The following is an 18,997-nucleotide window of genomic DNA, read 5'->3' on the forward strand; positions in this document are numbered from 1 at the left end:
AACTATGATAAAACTAATGCAGTTTCTCATGGGTCTTGATGATGTATATCAACCTGTGAGAACAACCTTGTTGACAAGAGAACCATTTCCTTCTGTCAAGGCTGCTTTTGCCTTGATATCTAGAGAGGAGTCACATAGACTCACTAGTAGTGGGTCAAAAGGTCAGTCTGTGTCATATGTGGCTAGATCTAATCCTTCAAATCAAAATACATCTAGGAGAAATTTTAGAGGTCCTAATTCAAGTCTAAAATGTACCCATTGCAACATGATTGGTCATACTGTTGACCGTTGTTTTGAGATCATAGGTTATCCTCCTGGTATGAGGAAAAGAAATACTGGTCAGTTTGCTAAAAATAATAATAGTAATAGTAATTCTAACAATGTTGGTAATAATAAGTCTGGTATGTCTGGTAACTCGTCTAGTTCTGTTGGGTCTGCTATGCCATTTACTTCTGAGCAGATTGCAAAATTGTTAGATCTTGTGAGTGAGAAGTCTGGGGGAGAGCAGTCAAAGGCAAATATGGGAGGTGAGTTGGTTAATATGTCTAAGTGTTTTGGAAATTATATGTGTTGTTCAAGTAGTTCAAGTTTTGAAACCCAATATAACTGGATTGTTGATTCTGGGGCTAATCAACATATGATTAGAACTGATAAAGACATGTTTAATTGTGTGGATGTTTCTGAATGTGGGTTAACTGTTGGTCATCCTAATGGTACTAGTGTAAAAGTTATTAAAATTGGTGATTTAAAATTGATTAATGGTGTGGTGTTAAGAGAAGTCTTTTATGTTCCTGATTATAGTGTGAATTTGCTATCTGTCCATAAGCTTGCTAAAGATAATGGAATAGCTGTGTTGTTTAATGAGGACAATTGTATGTTACAGGATTTGAAATCAAAGAAAATCCTGGTGATTGGTAAACAAGAAAATGGTCTTTACATGATTGGTAGAAATGGTAATTCTGTGAATACTTGTTTTAATAGTGTGTTAATGTCTAATATGTGGCACAGTAGGCTAGGCCACCCTTCAGATCAAGTTCTAGCTGTTTTAAAAGGTAATTTAGGCATTAAGTCAATTCAACATGGTCCATGTGAAATATGTCACAAGTCTAAACAAGTTAGGGTTCCTTTTCCTCTTAGTGAACATAAGTCTAAAAGTGTTGGTGATTTAGTTCATTTGGACTTGTGGGGTCCATATAAAATTAGTAGTTATGAAGGTTATAAATATTTTTTGACTGTGGTGGATGATTATTCCAGAGCTGTTTGGTGTTATCTGTTGAAAAACAAAACAGAGGTTTTTGAAAATGTTAAAGATTTTTATGAACTTATACTTACTCAGTTTAAGAGTAAAATTAAAGTTTTTCGTAGTGATAATGGTACTGAGTTTGTAAACAATCAAATGGTCAGTTTTTGTAATAGTAAAGGAATTATACACCAAACATCTTGTTCTTATACTCCACAGCAAAATGGTATTGTTGAACGTAAACATCGACACCTTTTAAACATAGCTAGAGCTTTGATGTTTCAGGGTGGCTTACCTTTGAGATTTTGGAGTGATTGTGTTCTGACTGCTGTTTACTTGATTAACAGGCTTCCTACGTTGGTTTTAGATGGTAAGAGTCCATATGAGTGTATGTTTGGTTTTAAACCCTCTTTAGAACATCTGAGAAATTTTGGTTGTTTATGTTTTAGTACCATTCTAAATGAGTCAGATAAGTTTGCTTATCATGCTGATAAGTGTGTGCTAATTGGATATTCTAATACAAAAAAGGGTTATAAGCTTTGGAGTTTAGATGATAAAAAGGTGTTTTTCTCTAGAGATGTGAAGTTTTATGAACATGTTTATCCGTTTAAATCTAAACATGTAACAGATAAATCTGTTTTTGAAAAAGACTTAAATCATATAAACTTTTTTGACTCATATGAAATATTAACAACTGAATTTTCTCAAACTCCCAATGATGAAGAGGGTATTGCTGAGCCTCATGGTACCATCAGTGATGATCAGCAACCAGTTCCTTCTACGTCTGCCACTCCTAGTCCAGTTGAGTCGAGTCATGGCTTAGGTTCTAGTGTAGAAAGTAGTGTTAGAATGGAGTCTGGGAGGGCAGAGGACACTGTGGTACCAACTGATGAGGTCCACCCATCTGAGGGGACTGTTTCTGATCTCAGGAGATCGTCTAGAAACATAGTTTTGCCAAAACGGTTTGATAATTTTGTTCTTAATAATAATGTTAAGTATGATATAGGGAAAGTTGTGAGTTATACTTGCTTGTCTGCTGAGAATTATTGCTTTACTAGTAAGTTGAATAAATTGAGTGAACCTTGTTCTTTTGGTGAAGCATCCAAAGATTCAAGGTGGGTTGATGCCATGAATCTTGAGATGGAGGCTTTGCTTAGAAACAATACGTGGGAAGTGGTTGATTTACCGGTGGGTAGAAAACCAATAGGCTGTAAGTGGATATACAAAATAAAGTATAAAGCAAATGGTGAGGTTGAGAGATACAAGGCCCGTTTAGTGGCAAAAGGTTATAGTCAACGTGAGGGTCTTGATTTTGGTGAAACGTTTTCACCGGTTGTCAAAATGGTTACGGTTAGATGTGTCTTAAGTATAGCTGTTCAAAATGGGTGGACTTTATTCCAACTTGATGTGAATAATGCTTTTTTATATGGTGCTATTACTGAGGATGTTTATATGTCCCTTCCTGAGGGATATTTTACAGCAGAAAAAAATAAAGTCTGTAAATTAATTAAGTCTCTTTATGGGTTAAAGCAAGCACCTAGAAAGTGGAATGAAAAGCTTACTAATGTGTTGTTAAGTGTTGGCTTTGTGCAAAGTGTTTGTGATCATTCTTTGTACACACTGTCAAAAAATTCTGTGTTTATTATTTTGTTAGTGTATGTAGATGACATTGTGATAACAGGGAATGATAATGTTGAAATTGATAAAGTAAAACAAATGCTTAGTGATACCTTTCATATTAAAGACCTGGGAATACTTAAGTATTTCCTGGGTATTGAGGTTTTATATGGTAAACATGGGTTGTGTTTGAGTCAACGAAAGTATTGCTTAGAATTATTAAGTGAATTCGGTTATTTAGGGTGTAAGCCTGTGTCTACTCCTATAGAGCCAAGCAATTTAGTTAATTCTAAAACAGAAAACAATACTGATTGTGTTGATGTTACTAATTACCAAAAGTTAATTGGTAAACTGATCTATTTATCGTTGACTCGCCCTGACATTAGCTATGCAGTTCAGTTCCTTAGTCAGTTTATGCATAGTCCTACAGAAGGACATCTTAGAATTGCTTTGAGGTTGTTGAGGTATTTGAAGTCAAGTCCTGGGAAAGGTATCATGTTTAAAAAAGGTGCAGATTTTTTGTTAACGTGTTATGCTGATTCTGACTGGGCAAAGTGTCTAGTCAGCAGGAAATCTGTAACTGGGTTTTGTGTTTTCTTAGGATCAAATTTGATATCCTGGAAAAGCAAAAAACAGAGTACAGTTTCTAGGTCATCAGGTGAGGCTGAATACAGGGCCATGTGTTCAGCTACGTGTGAGCTTATTTGGCTTGTTAATGTTCTAAGTGAATTGCAAATAACTTGTAAGTTACCCGTTCAGTTGTTTTGTGACAGTAATGCAGCTATTTCTATAGCTGCAAATCCTGTCTTTCATGAAAGAACGAAGCATTTTGAGATTGATCTATATTTTTTAAGAGAAAAAATCTCTTCTGGGTTTGTGAAAACTGAGAAGGTTGATGCTGAAGGTCAATTAGCTGATGTTTTCACTAAAGGGTTGAGTGTTAACCTTCATGGTTATTTTTGTGAAAAGCTTGGGCTGGTTGACTGGTTTAAACCAAATGGATGAAGGGGGGATGTTAAAATGTCTCGAGATATATTGTGTCATCCATTTGGGCTTCCAAGTTATTTATTGAGTTTGTTATGTTTGGGCTTTGGGCCTGAGTTGTTGGGTTGTTACTTGTCTGTTATGGTTTGTTTAATAATTTGTTACAGGGCCTAAAATATCTAAGGGGCATTTTGTAACTTTGAGGACTATTGCTGGCTTTGTGTGAAAGATCTGGGTCTTGGTGCAAGTTGCTAAGTGCGAGAATATAAAAGGGGCTTGTGTCAGTTCAGAGAGTTCTAGATCTCTCATTTGTTCACTTTCATCATCTTTGTAATAGTTAGGGTTTGTTGGTGTTTTCACCGTTATATCTTTGATTCTCTCATCTGTTAGAGAGATCGCAGTGTATTGTTGGTATAGATGATCATCAGTGGATGATCATCAACTCTGGTTGTATCGTTCCTCTTTATACTGATCTTACGATTGTAAGATCTTAGGGTTTTGGGGGGTACTTTTCTGGTTTGGGTTAATAAGATTTTTGGTCACGTTTTGTCGCTATTTCTTTGTTTGTGTTTGTTATTTTCTGTTCATCAACCATCATACCATTGTTTTAACATATCACTATCATCAGATGTCAAAGTGTTTGAATGTTGAGAGGAGAATTTAGTGCCCTGCAAAACATTAAACATACACCGGTTTTGACTCAATAAGGTTATTGAAAAATATAAATACTAAATGCTACAAAACATTATATGTCGAATGATTTTTTAAAGTTATATAGATTGCTAATTGACACACATACCATGTTTCCTACTAGGCTTGTTTTTGCATGTTTTACCGTCATCTCCCACCTTTTGCCTTTGATACCACATATCTACATATCAAATATTAGATCTCTATCAAATGTCATATATGATTATTGCATCCTTTTACAAGAATAAGAATACTAATTACCTCCTGGAGTTCCTGAGGGTTTAAAGAGTGCATGCCGAGAAAATCCCTCACTGTTCGAATGTTTTTACTCTCTAGACGCGTACGAATCTTGCCCGTGCACTTATTTGATATATTCATCATCTTGCCCACTCTATCTTCTAGTGACAATGGTCTTAAGCACTTTGGTAAATTACGATGATCCTTAACTTCAAATGGATTCGTTATCGCTTCTTCAACCTCATACGACGTGTCCACTATCATTGCACCTAATCTAAATTGAACATTCTTAAGAGAGTTCTTATCATGTTTGATTCTAATTTCACCAACCGTCCCACACCCTCTTTGGAGGTATACATACATATCACCTTGAAGAATGTTTTTCTTCTTTTCCCAGTCAACCACAATGTTTTCTTCAAACCCTCTTGTGGTGGAACCACCACAATCCCCACGGAGAAGCACCATCTTCACCTTTGCTGAGGCCTCCGCTCCGGATGTGATCCTTTGGTGTGTGTTTCTATCAACTAAGATGACTTGAATGGAGGTATTCCCATTATCACCAATGACTTTTCCAATGATCTTTTGTTTAGTGAATACCGGAGAAGCTACTTCGTTTGAAAATACCAGTTTCAAGTTTACTGGTAATTTTGAACTGGCTGAAGCCTCATATTCCTGCTAATTAACGTAAAAGGAGTCCAGTGAGTTTTCTTTTTTCGAACAAAATGATACATTTATACGTGTTCTGACTTTAGACCGAACAAAATAATATGATCATTTGGCTAAAACTAAATTTAACTTACTATATATTTAGAGCGTAATAATGGGAACATTTGTTATATATTTGGCGATCAAAATCATTAATAAGGAAGGTAATTATCTCCCGGAAAGTGTGCTGCTTCTGATCAAACGGCCGGCCAGCTGGTCAACTATGGTCAACTCACCGGATCTTGAAGTACACCAGAGTAACTAACATGTAAAAGTTTAAGGAAGATAGTGAAGAAAGAAGAAAATAACTCACATATCCAAGATTCTGATGATAAGTACTGCACATCGTTTAACAAGGTAAACTTATGTACTTTAGATCGAATTCCTTCCAAATTTGATGCAGATCACTTGAAAGCCACCTCCCACCTGTGGATATAACGGTTAAAGATCGACGAACGACTCAATGAACAGAAAGAAAACAAAGGCTTTAAATCTTTTGTAACTTACAAAGTTTTATGGGTATAGTTTATAGGGTTCTAAGAGCTTGATCCTAATGAAAAATTTAGGGTTTTTATTAGCTTCTCTTTAGAGAGAAAAAAAACTCGTGGGTTTGTTTTTCACGGTTTAAGGTTTAGAAGGAGCTTGATGATAATAAGATTAAAGGGTCTCGGGCAGGTTTCTCAAATGCATTAAATTTTAGGGTTTGTGAAGATGATAGTAAAGAACAAAGTGATTACAGAGAGCTTCTTGATAAAGAAATACTAATTATGTGCTCAGTTTAGAGTTTCTAAAAGTGAACTTAAACACTTAAATAACGAATTAACCGTGTAAAACGTTGCTTGTTTTCCGGTCAAAATTTGAGCATCCACATTCCCACACCAAGACGAAATTAGTGAGGCTTACAAAACCTTTTGAGATGTAGTTTGTAACATTATCAACAGGGAGAATTAGGAAAACTAGGGGTGTGGATGAGTCAAGTCAACTCTATTTCTAAAGCTGGAGCGTGACTTAGCTAATTTGTTATGGCTCAGACTATTCACACACCAAGGTTGTCTATTTGCACACTTAGGGTTTATATATAATTCGTATAGCTTTATACGCAGCGTATAGGGTTACACTTATACGTTGCGTATAGGGTTACACTTATACACTGCGTATAACGTATAAGTTGCATAGAATTTAGAACATGCCCAACAATCATTGGCACAGATAACCAGGGTTTATATACGCTGCGTATAGAGCTATACGTAGCGTATATAACCAATCAGAATTTTGTTTGGTTATTTTGACGTATTTGTGGTATAAATTCTCACTCGGTTCCATGGTTAAATCTCTTAAAATATATAACCGTTAATGTTATACCATTAATTTTATATATACCGTTAATTTTTTTTGAAAAACGTATATACGGTTCGAATATATTATATTGTTATCATTTAAATTATTATACCACGTCTAGTGCGGTTCGAATGCTATAAACGTCTAAATATTTTATCGAAGAAGATAAAATACTATTGCAGCGGATCATCCTGCTGCTGATGCTGCTCCTGATAATGCTGATGCCATGCTGCAGCCGGAATTTAGGGTCGTGGAAGTAACTCATCACGCTGTCGTCGATCCTGCAACTCCTCAGCTACCTAGCCCATCACATGCTTCAACCAGTCAACGTCCTCACGTAGCTGCTGATACGCCGCGTGTGAGGGGGCAGGACCGAGCCCAACATGTTGCGGGAACTGAGGCGCCCCGGGTGGTCCACGCGGTCGTGGTGGGTCCGGAATCTACATCTCCGGGTCATGCACGGCCACTTGCTCCGGCACGGCTGGAGGATCTATCGGTTCGAACTGTGCCGGCAAGTCCTTCGACTGGAAGGGATGGTCGTCCGAACCCTTGTGAGGTGGGAACCTTTTGACAATCTTCATTTTGGATAGCGATAACATCCCTATCCTCTTCGGCTGTATCGCCGGGCGTAAAAGCGGGTTAGTCTCCAGGTAATAGCCAAATGACATGGCTATCACAGTAACGTAGGTGGCGCCATATATTAATCTGCGCTCCTGCCGATGATACGTGAAGGCGAAGTATTGCGCCAACCCGTGTGCGAGAGCGCACAACCTCTTGTACATGAGGCAATAAAGAAAAAAGAGGTCACCGCTCGTACACCACTCCTGGCTTTTGTTTTAAGTGGTGATAGAAGAGGAGATGCGCCGGTGAAGATAACTGCACAAAGGAGACCGGTCAGTATGTAGGTCCCTAGAGGAAGATCTAAGAAACCTTATCCTTGTTATTTGACACCCCCGCAAGTGCAGAATCCGAACGGGTACGGAACCGAGACAAGAAACAGACACACAAGAACAAGATTCAACTTTAAAGCTCACTTATATTGCATTTAGAAGAGTTACAGTACAACGATTACAAGACAAATCTCAAACTCTCTGAATACTCACTTGTGTTCTATCTGTGCGCTCTATGTTCTCGTATCTGCAAGCTGCCTTTTATAACCAAACCTTATCCACATACTATGAAGAACCGGCTGGGCCCAAAGTGAAGCCCACGAAGAAAAAAGAACCACGAAGAAGTAAAGGTTCTTCGTGAAGTATATCATCAGCGAACACTCAGAGCCGAAGAATGTTCTTCGCAGGGGTCATAAACAGCAAACATCTATACCCACGAAGAACCTTCTTCGTGGGTTTCATGCATGTTCTTCGTCTACAGGGTCTTTCGGCTAATGTAGTTCTTCGGCCATGGGATCTTTCATGGGATCTCATCATATGACATGGTCCTTTATCATGTGGTAGGAGCAACATGCAGACACAGTCAAGATCGCCCCGAGACTTGATGGAGGATATCGAGTCTCGATCTTCATTTCGTACCGATGTCGAACCGAGTCGAGCCGCATCCACATATATGCATCAACACAGTAAATAATAATAAGATTTCGACGCGCGTTACGGACGTACGCTCGTTACGGACGACATCGACTAAAAAATAAAAATAATATTTATTTTTAACTCGTTAAACATTCGACACGCATTACGGACGTACGCTCGTTACGGACGATATCGACTAAAAATTAAAAATAATATATATTTTGGACTCGTTACAGTTTCGATGCGCGTTACGGACGTACGCTTGTTACGGACGACATTGACTAAAAAATAAAAATATTATTTATTTTTAACTCGTTACACATTCGACGCGTATTACGGACGTAAGTTCGTTATGGACGACATCGACTAAAAATTAAAAACATTATTTACTTTGGACTCGTTACGGTTTCGAAGCAAATTACAACGTACGCTCGTTACAGACGACATCGACTAAAAAATAAAAATAATATATATTTTGGACTCGTTACAATTTCAACGCGTGTTACGAACGTACGCTCATTACGTACGGCATCGACTAAAAAACAAAAACAATATATATTTTGGACTAAATAATAATAGTTATTAATTATATTTTTAACTATAATAATAATAATGATAGTATTTTAACAATAATAATAATTATATTTTTAACAATAATAGTAACAATAATAATAATGATAATAGTATTTTAACAATAATAATAATAATAATGATAATAATATTATAACAATAATAATAATTTTAACCTGATTTTGAAACGGTTTCCCGGGTTAGAGGGTTGATAATCATCATACAGTGGTGTATTCGGAGGCTCATCACCGTATCCACCGTATTCTCTGTATCCACCATACCCAACGTAATCTGGATACCATTCTTGTGCCGGGTAATATGGTTCAACAACAGGCTTATCTCTGTATCCACCGTAATCCATATACGATTGTTGTGCCGGGTAATATGGTTCATCAACAGGCTCATCTCCGTATCCACCGTATCCATCCGCATTACCTTGTTCCACGTACGAAGATTCAGACCCCTATCAGTAATCAGGATATACTTGATGCGACGGGTAATATGGTTCATCAACAGGTGGAGTTGGAGTCTCGTTCAAGTCTGGCAACTGAACCTCGTTCAAGTCTGGCAATTGTATCTTTTGATCAACAGAGACGCCAAACACAACCTCCTCCTCCTCATTAGCATCATTCACTCCCCATGAGTCGTTAGAATACTTTTTACCGAAATAATTGTTGCCCCAAAATGATGACATTTTAGCTCCACCGTCGACCAAGAAATTATAACCGAAGAAATGAAAAAGAACAATTGATTTTGTTTTGAATTCGTAGGCAAGGCAGATGATGTCTAAATAATAATTTGAATTCACATTTATCAGCCACGTAAAGATATATACGCGGCGTATACCTTTATTCACGTGTCTGAACAACATCGTATTATTGTTAAATCTGTCAGACATACGCTGCATATAGCTCTATACGTAGCGTATGTCAGACAGATTTGACAATGTACTAGGTTGTCATGTACCTGTCCACTACATACGCTGCGTATAGACAAATACGTATCGTATATGGTTATTTCTATACGCTGCGTATGGCTCTATACGTAGCGTATATATGCATGATTTGATAGTGTACGATTTGACTGAGTGGTCGTGTACGGACCCTGTACCTACGCTGCATATAGGTCTACCCTACACGCTGCGTATAGGTCTATACGCAACGTAGGTAAAGGTAGGGTTTGGTGTGAAAATATGTAGTCCCTTTCTTATTTGTTACTTTTTATTTGTACTATTATAATTATTTTTTATTTTATAAATAACTATATATGAATTATATATATATATATATGTATATATATATATATCATAATGTATATTGTTTAGTTATTTTTATAATAAGTATATGCGGACGAAGAGCTTTCTCAGACTCCCAAAACATAGGATAAAACAATATTAGTATATATATCGTTAAATATTTGATATATTAAATAAAAATTATGAAAATAAATGGTTCGTTTTGTCACACCACAACTTACGGCGGAAACATCGAGGCGTGGCACTAAGCGAACCAGATTGCTCAATAGATCCATAACAACTAAATGTTACCAATATTTTTTAAGGTCAATTGTCCCATACCAATCAACAAATATTCGACAATTAATTATTACAGATAACGAGTTTCTCTCAAACAAAGCAAGTTCGACAACCTAGATTTTTCTATTTGATGTAGTTTCTAGACTGCCTATCTTGATTCCACAAAAGGTAGCATAGCGTCCTATCAACCTGTCACATACGTTAAAATAAAGTCAATACACAGAGTGTAAAGGTGAGTACACAAGTTTAATAGCATATATTATAGCGAAAGCGTTTACGCATAACCAGCATGTAACATGTAGAAATGTGAAGCAAGTAAGCTATCGACAATGACATATGCAACCGACATGAGTGCGAGTTGTAGAATGCGCAGCACATTATCACCACTGTGACCATGTGAAGTAAATCCCTTAACAACCCCTGTCCACGACAGGTGCTGAGTCCAAACTATAGTACTATCGTTTCTAAGGTGTCAGGTAACAATCACTGTGTAAACATAACATACAAGCATTCATCGAGTCACGTATAACATGCAAGAGCGGTTAGCGGTTAAATTGTTTGTGTTGTGTGTTGACGTGATTTGATATAGGTAACGTATGTAACACCCAAAAGTGCGTTAAGCAAAAAGGGTTCGAGTATACTCACAGTATGTGTTTAGTAAATACACATAGTCTTGGATTGAAGGGAGCGCGTGGAGATTAGCCTGATCATAGAACGATAACGTAAGCGTTGAACAACGTGTATCAGTGCGTCGGGTGTGTTAGGTGTCGAATGGTCAGTCGATCAGATGATCATTCGGACGGATGGTCATCCGGACGGATGATCATTCGAATGGTTGGTCAGTCGTTGTAGTGTAATTCAAGTCATTCGATCGGATGGCTATTCGATTGAAAGTGTGATATTTCAATGAAGTTTTGTCAAATTGTTTAAGTGTTGAACTTATGAAGTCAAGTCACCTGGTCGAATAGTCATTCGATCGGATGGCTATTCGATCGGTGATATGATGTTTTGAAAACCTTCTGTAAAATTTTTTAAGTTAAAAGTTTTGAGTTTTGACGGGGACAGTATGACGACGTGTCAAACAACGAGAAACCATACCAAGTCCAGCTCAGTCGATCGGATGGGAATCACCCCATTCGATCAGTCTAACTGTTCTTGACGGAGTTTCATGTTCAACCCGTGAGTCGGTCATCTCTTCGGTGGAAATCCGTTCTCAGATCGGTTCCCAACTAGAGAATGAGTAGAGAGCCTGAATGAGTCTAGATTCCAACGGTTTTGAGCAAAAAGTGAAGAGGGTTGAGCAAAAGTATGAAAACATATTCCAACTATTTTAATCTTGTGGAGATTCGTGTAAAACAGTGTAGAAATCCTTTAGATCTGGACTAATCTTGACGGGATGATGTCACACTTCGGTGTTCATAAGAAACCGAGATGACGTCACCTTAAAGCAGTCCAAATCCGATAATTTCATGGTGAAAATGTAAGATTTCAGTGGAGAAGATGATGAGAAAATGTGTATTGATGATGGAAGTACAATATTTAAGGAGGAAACTTACGAAAATAGCCTTGAATCGAGAGAAAAGTGCTTGAAAGGGACTTGGGAGCGAGTTGGTTGGATAGAGCTATCACATCAAGGAACAGTGATGTGACAGGTGAGTATTTATAGGGTGAGAGGAGAAGTAAGGCGGTCGATCGGATGGCCATCCGATCGGATGGTCATCCGGTCAGATGATCATTCGACCGAGTGGTCATTCGATCAGACGACTTATGCGATTTGGTTTTCCGACTTTCGTTTCGTGCGTTGAGCGTTGCGTTGCATTTTAAGCGAGTTGCGAGTAAGCGTTGCGATGGCATTAAACAAGTAGTTACACAAATAACATAACACATAAAAAGCATAAAAGTATATCTGCGTTTCGAGTTTGCGACGAGATTGCGTTGCGATAGAGTTGCGATTGCGTTTGCGAATAACATCCCAAACCATATACGAGGCACACACACAAGTAAAGCACACATACACATAACAATAACAATAGTTGCGTTTCGAGTTTGCGTTGCGTTGCGTTGTGATAGTGTGAAGTAAAATAACGTTTTGTGGTGATTTTCGCGTTTTGAGAATGTGTTTAGAATGCGGTTGGTATCCACATGACATCACATTGCTACTTCACTTATTAGTAAATCATAGTTTAAAATAGTTAATATATATCGATTACCGCAATGGTGGAACTATTTATCGAATCTCGAGAGTACAAGGTAATTAAGCAATAATTAAACAAGAAGTGACAGATCTGAGTAACGACTTGACTTGACCTTGACTTTGACTTTCTGGAAAGTCGGGTTGTTACACGTTTAGCCTCATGAGTCTGTAAGTCACCTCGTCTGAGCTCAGCTTGATTTGATCTTTTAGCGAGCCGATTTTCAAGTAGCTCATAAGTGGTTTGGCTCTTTCACACACAACCAAAAATAGACATCTTGACTAGCAAATTTAACAAAATAGACATTGACTATTAGTCTATGCCAAAATAAACATTTACAAACCAGCCAATCAGAGCCAATCAGAACATAATAAATAGAATCGGTGAATTTAAACGGCTATTACGTGGACCTCTTTTCTACTTCACCATGAGTTTTTGTGATGGTTTACCTTAGCCATCTCAATCTAGAGATCTTCTCTTGATTGGCACTTTTAAACATGTTTATTTTGGCGGCACAAGCAAAAAATTTATTAGTTTTGTGGATAGATTTGTCTATTTTGATAATTTTACTTGGTGAAAATTTTATCAGTGAAAATACACATCAGAACAGTAAAGCTTTATTATTAAAAGGAGAGGACACTCTTTTCATCAAATAGATATCATTACGTACCAATCACGGCCAAGAAACATGCTCTTGGGTCACATATATATAAAAAGGATTGTTGATCAATATTTTGTATACGCGTAAATTGAAAACAATTATTTTGTTTAACAGTGTTACATTTGTTGCTAAAAATAAAAATTCAGTTTCTAAAATTATTATAGTTAGGCAAATTTCAAAACCATTTTATTATTCGTGTGTTAATCAGATACCCAAAAAGAGTAAGAATGTAAGATCATGTTATATAGGACATACAGGACTCACCTAGATCGATCTCTAGCTTCTCCATTAGTTCATTTGGACACAAAGAAGATGAAACCACCCAATTGCCACTGTTCACCACTTATTGCTTCTTTCCTTGTTCGATCATCGAAGTAACACCATCTTCCTTTATCCGCCTAACTGATTGTACACCATGACCTCAAGATCTCTCTTGCTTTGGTTTAGTCGATCGCTACCCCAAAGCCATCACCTAGGGCTGACATAACATGTCAGGCAGGGGCGGAACTGATGTGTTAGTAGGGATAGCACGGGCTACGGCTCAACCCCGTCTTCGTAGTATAAAAATACCCCTCTACCCCGTCTCTGTGGTGTAAAAACTGTTGAAAATTAAAGACTACATTGAATATATCTTGCATACAAAACATGAAAAACGAGAGCCTTTATTTATAGGCTTACAAGAACAAATAAAAGGAAAGACTAATTAAAAATGGAGACGATGTTGAGGATCCATTATTTTCTCTAAGTTATTTTTTTCCTTTTCTAACACTCCCCCTCAAGTTGAATTGTGGGATTGCCACGATTCAACTTGGATTGGTTTTGTTTTTGGGTTTTGATTTGTTTGGTTTTTGATTTGCTACCGTCTCCTAGACATGGTAGTTTGAGCTATTAAGTTACGGCCTTTCGACATGGTAACTTTTGGTTTGATTTGAGCTACCGCCTTTCGACATGGCAACCTATTTTGGGTTTTGGTTTCCCCTCAAGTTGAAAAATCAACTTGGCCATTTGGGTCTTGGCATTGGTTTGGGTTTTTGGGTTTTTCGAGTTTGATTTTTAAGCTTTGATTTTTTTGAGCTATCATTTTTTTAAGATTTTATTTTTTTTGAGCTCTAATTTTTTTTTTTTTTGAGCTTTGTTTTTTTTTTACGGAAACGTTGTTTTTTTTTTAATATTTTCTTTTATTTAAAAGAAAGGGAGCCTTTGCCTACTTTGACTTTGCAAATTAGGTCCAACTGCACTGCACTGTCTGTAGGTGTAAATGCACGAATACCTTTCTTGTTCATCCACTCTGAAACCTCCAATGCATGATGGAACCGTCTCCATTTACGAAGATCATGAATAATCTGCTTAACCTCAGAGGCTCGCACCTTCTTCCCTACTGCAAATCCACCACTACCCTTCTTCTTGTTCTTGCTAGCTTCCAGCTTCTTCGCCTTCTTATCTCTCTCTTCTTTTTCTCTTCGAAGCTCGAATTCATACTGCTTTTTTCTAAGAGATAAGTTGTTCTTCTTCGACATCTCTGATTGAATGTTTTCCGGTGAATATTTTGATTCAATTGATTGTTTTTCCTGTTGCGATTGACGGAGATTGCGGCGAAACCCTAGGGTTTTCAGCGGCGGCAGTGGATGCGGCGGCGGCGAAGTTCAGCGGGGTTTCAGGTTCGATTTCGGGGTTTAGGTTTTGATTTGATTTTGGTTTTTTCTGATTTCGATTGGATGGTTCGTGGCGAAGAAGATTTGAAGTTGATTTTGGTTGAACGATTTTGGTTTTGGTTTTGGTTTTGGTTTTGGTTTGAGATTGGAGAACAGAGTTTTCAAGGATCATAACTCTGCTCTGATACCATGTTGAAAATTAAAGACTACATTGAATATATCTTGATTACAAAACATGAAAAACGAGAGCCTTTATTTATAGGCTTACAAGAACAAATAAAAGGAAAGACTAATTAAAAATGGAGACGATGTTGAGGATCCATTATTTTCTCTAAGTTATTTTTTTCCTTTTCTAACAAAAACACCCCTCAACTCTGTCTTCGTTATATAAAGGATACCCCTAATCCCAATTTTTTTTTTGGATACCCCTAAATATTTGGGCTAATTCCGCCACTGATGTCAAGCACGACACGAAAAGACACGATGATCTGAGATGCTAGACACAAACACGACACGATAACTTATCGTGTCATTTTTTCCAAACAGGTAAACACTAAACGACCTGTCAACCATTCAGAGGTGAATCTAGTGGTAGTAATTTTGATGCATGAAGATACTATTTAAAGAGTCTTAAACATAACTTAAGTTGTTGTTGCAAAATGTAATTTACCTTACGTTCTTCTTTATGGCGATTTGGTAGACTAAAACTAAGATGCAACTTAGTGAACCTTATGATTTGTTTTGTTTGATTGTTTATTATATATGACATGCAAGATTATAGAATCGTTTTTTACGGGTTGAAGCAAGATCTCCATATATCGTTTTTTACGGGTTGAAGCAAGATCTCCATATATCTTTAGTACACAACGTTTGCAGTGTGGATTCTTTAGGTCAAGATTATGTAGACCAAGAACTTGCAAAACCTCAATGGAACTCCGTTCTTCTGGTATTTAGTCATTTACTAAAATTTTCCACTTTGCAATACGATTTTTAAAACATTTGTTGAAAAGTTTAATTATGTAATATTAAAAAAAAGTTAACAGATAGTTTCTTTAAACAGAAAGTAATTCACACTTCTTACCTGATACATTTCCAATAGCATATTACTAACCCAAACTTCAATCCATTACTTGAAATTATGGCGACTTTGGTCAAACAAAGTAAAAAAAAACAACTATGATTGTTATACAAGAAAGTTAACACGTCAATACACAAGAAATTATATACCATGAAATTTAAAAAAAAAAATGATCTTGTGAACAAAGTATTTTAACAAGTATTACGAAAATTATGAAACTCGGACACAACTTAATGATTGAAATTTAAAAAATGATCTTGTGACCGGGAACACACAACATGAATTTGCCAGGAGATATTAAGCTTTAATTTGTTTACCTTTTACGCGACTCGCATCTTTCATTTTAGCCATATGACTGGATGAAACACGCGCAGGCGAGTTACCCATTTAAAATGGAGTGCTTAAAAATGTCACAACTATGTTAAAATCAAATTCCTATTAAAAGTAATGACATTTTCAGTCTCTCGGAAAAAGCAAGTTCCAAATTGCCAAGTCTATAAAGCAGAAAACATGTTCAATTTCATCTAAGATGTGAAACCCTCGTTGAAAATGTCAAGCATGCATTGACGTGTATAACAAGATAGCTTTATATACAATTAAATAATACAAACTTAAAATATATTATGATTTTATCATTACTAGCTATCAATTAATAAGCCGGTCAATATTGACACAAGAGTCCAGAGTCAAGAACTTTATATTTTTCTTTATTAAACTACTAGGTTATAACCCCGTGTATTACACGAGTTGAATAAATGAATTTTATATACCAAATAATAAAATATTATCTTTTTAAAAGCCTCCTTTATTGCACGGGTTGAAAAAATGTAATTTTATATATTAAATAATAAAATAAGTTATATTTATAAGAACCATATGTATTGTACGGGTTGAATAAATGTAATATTATATACCAAATAATAAAAAAAATATATCTTTAAAACCATTGTATTACATGGGTTGAATAAATGTAATATTGTTTACCAAATAATAAAAAAATTATATTTTTAAAAACCCCCGTGTATTACATGGGTTGAGTAAATATGATTTTATATACCAAATAATAAAAAAACATATTTAAAAAAACTAACGGATTTTTTTTTATATTTAAAGTAGGATAAGATTGAATATTAATCTGAACTAACGGATTTTTTTTATATTTAAAGTAGGATAAGATTGAATATTAATCTTTATTTATTTAGTTAATATAAGATTAAAAAATCATATGATTGAATAGGTGGGAGGTTGTATGATGACAAATCCGTTAACTTTTTATAGATATAACTTTTTATTATTTAACATCATTTATTGAACCAGTGCAATAAAAGAGATTTTTAAAGATACATTGTTTTGTTATTTAGAATATAAAATTCATTTATTCAATCCGTGTAATACACGGGGTTATATCCTAGTTTATTGTATATTTGTATGAAAAAGAAAATTTCCATGAAAATATAGTGGTAAGTTCGTGACTACCATTTATCACTAAAAAACGAAAACAAAATACCGAACTTGATCATATATGACAAATTTTTGTAATAAAATTACCCTCAACAACACGTAAGAATTTGAAATAACACCACAAAAGTCGATAATTTAGCAAAAATAGACCTATGTATCGCTGAACGTTGGTTTAATGGCTGTGAATAATAAAAATTTGTATTAATTTAGATTAAATATTATTTTTATTAGTATTATTAATAATGTTAATCAATTAAATGAGAGAATGACAAGTGTCCCAAAACAGGTTTCTTTTATTATATAGTATAGATGGGTAATGGGTAATTATATATAAGGGGAGTGTGGGTGGTAACTAGTGATAGAATTTCATCTCTCACAAACATCCAATCAAGTTCCATCATGTCATCAACCATTATTCTATCACGCACATCCTTTTTAGTGGCAATGGTCATCAATCACCACCATACCCAACAATTTTCCCCCAACCAACAATTACCCTCACAAAATAAAACCATCACGCCGTGAAGAAAATAATGGAATTTGAATTGTTGGAGGATATCACGCGTGGACTTTGTAGGTGGCGGTGGCTATCACGCGTTGTTTTCCTCTATCACGGTGGAATAACGTACCACCCCCACCGCTCTAAGGGAAAAGATCAAATATGAAGTTTATTTTGGGTTGGAAGTATATGAAGCGATAAGAGAAGAACATGTGGCAAAGTTGAAAAAAATATAAGGAGGATCATTTTAGTCAAAACTAACCATCTTCAAAAAAAACCCAGCATCTGCAATACATTTTTCTTCCCCGTATACTCAAATCCACTATTTTCAAAACCATAAATTACCACGTCACCACCTCCACCACCACCTACGATCGCCACCATCTTGCCGGAAACTAGATCTGAAACCACCACCACCTTCAACCACCTGTTAGTTTTTTCAGATCTGAAACCACCATTCCACCATCCACTGTAACGCCCCAAAAATATAATATTTAATAAATATGGCATATACTAGAATTATGTATGAAATAACTTAACTAGATTTGACTAACTAGGATTAGTTAACCTAGTTTGTATATCTACTAGTCTCAAGAATGAAAGAAATAAGTTAACTAAAGTGCAAGGGTTAATCTTGCACATTTTGAATGAAGTTTGGGTTAAGTGGGGAAGACCATAAACATCAGACATAAGTCTGATGTTGGTGTCGATGCAAGGCAAGGAGACATGAGGGTTTCTCATGGTGATGAATGTTGAAGAATTGAGGTAGAATCCAACCTTAACTCTCTTGCATGAATCAAGATTCTACATCATCTAGCCCTATAAATCACTTGGTAAGTTGAAATTTTTGATTTGGTGATTTTGATATGAAAGTGGGTTATGTTCTAATCCGTGAGTTAATATGAAATTGATCATGTATAAGGGTTAGAATCATCATTTAGAACATAGGTTATGTATGGTTTGTGTTAATTTGATGTTCAGGGGTGAAACCCGTTTGTTATTGTGAGGATGAT

At 36.1% G+C, this 18,997-nt stretch overlaps 1 protein-coding gene across 1 annotated transcript; it reads right to left on the minus strand.

Moving 5' to 3' along the window:
• Positions 1-4,428: 4,428 nt before the first annotated feature.
• On the minus strand, positions 4,429-9,268 carry LOC110943886 (calmodulin-binding protein 60 F). Its single transcript, XM_022185616.1, has 5 exons — positions 9,084-9,268; positions 5,710-5,734; positions 4,793-5,440; positions 4,641-4,712; positions 4,429-4,509 (listed from the first exon to the last, which is right to left on the minus strand). The coding sequence occupies exons 1-5, from the start codon at positions 9,266-9,268 to the stop codon at positions 4,429-4,431; spliced, it is 1,011 nt and encodes a 336-aa protein (XP_022041308.1).
• Positions 9,269-18,997: the final 9,729 nt, after the last annotated feature.

Source organism: Helianthus annuus, chromosome 5 (assembly GCF_002127325.2).
Source record: "Helianthus annuus cultivar XRQ/B chromosome 5, HanXRQr2.0-SUNRISE, whole genome shotgun sequence".
Lineage (NCBI taxonomy): Eukaryota > Viridiplantae > Streptophyta > Magnoliopsida > Asterales > Asteraceae > Helianthus > Helianthus annuus.

What these genes read in the sequence shown, in the direction of transcription:
- LOC110943886 (XM_022185616.1), bottom strand. Translation starts at nt 9,268, where the DNA reads ATGGATTACGGTGGATACAGAGATAAGCCTGTTGTTGAACCATATTAC. An exon ending in GGAAACCGTTTCAAAATCAG is followed by an intron (nt 5,735 to 9,083) that starts GTTAAAATTATT and finishes TTTACATGTTAG; the next exon opens with TTACTCTGGTGTACTTCAAG. An exon ending in CAAGCCTAGTAGGAAACATG is followed by an intron (nt 4,510 to 4,640) that starts GTATGTGTGTCA and finishes AATGTTTTGCAG; the next exon opens with GGCACTAAATTCTCCTCTCA.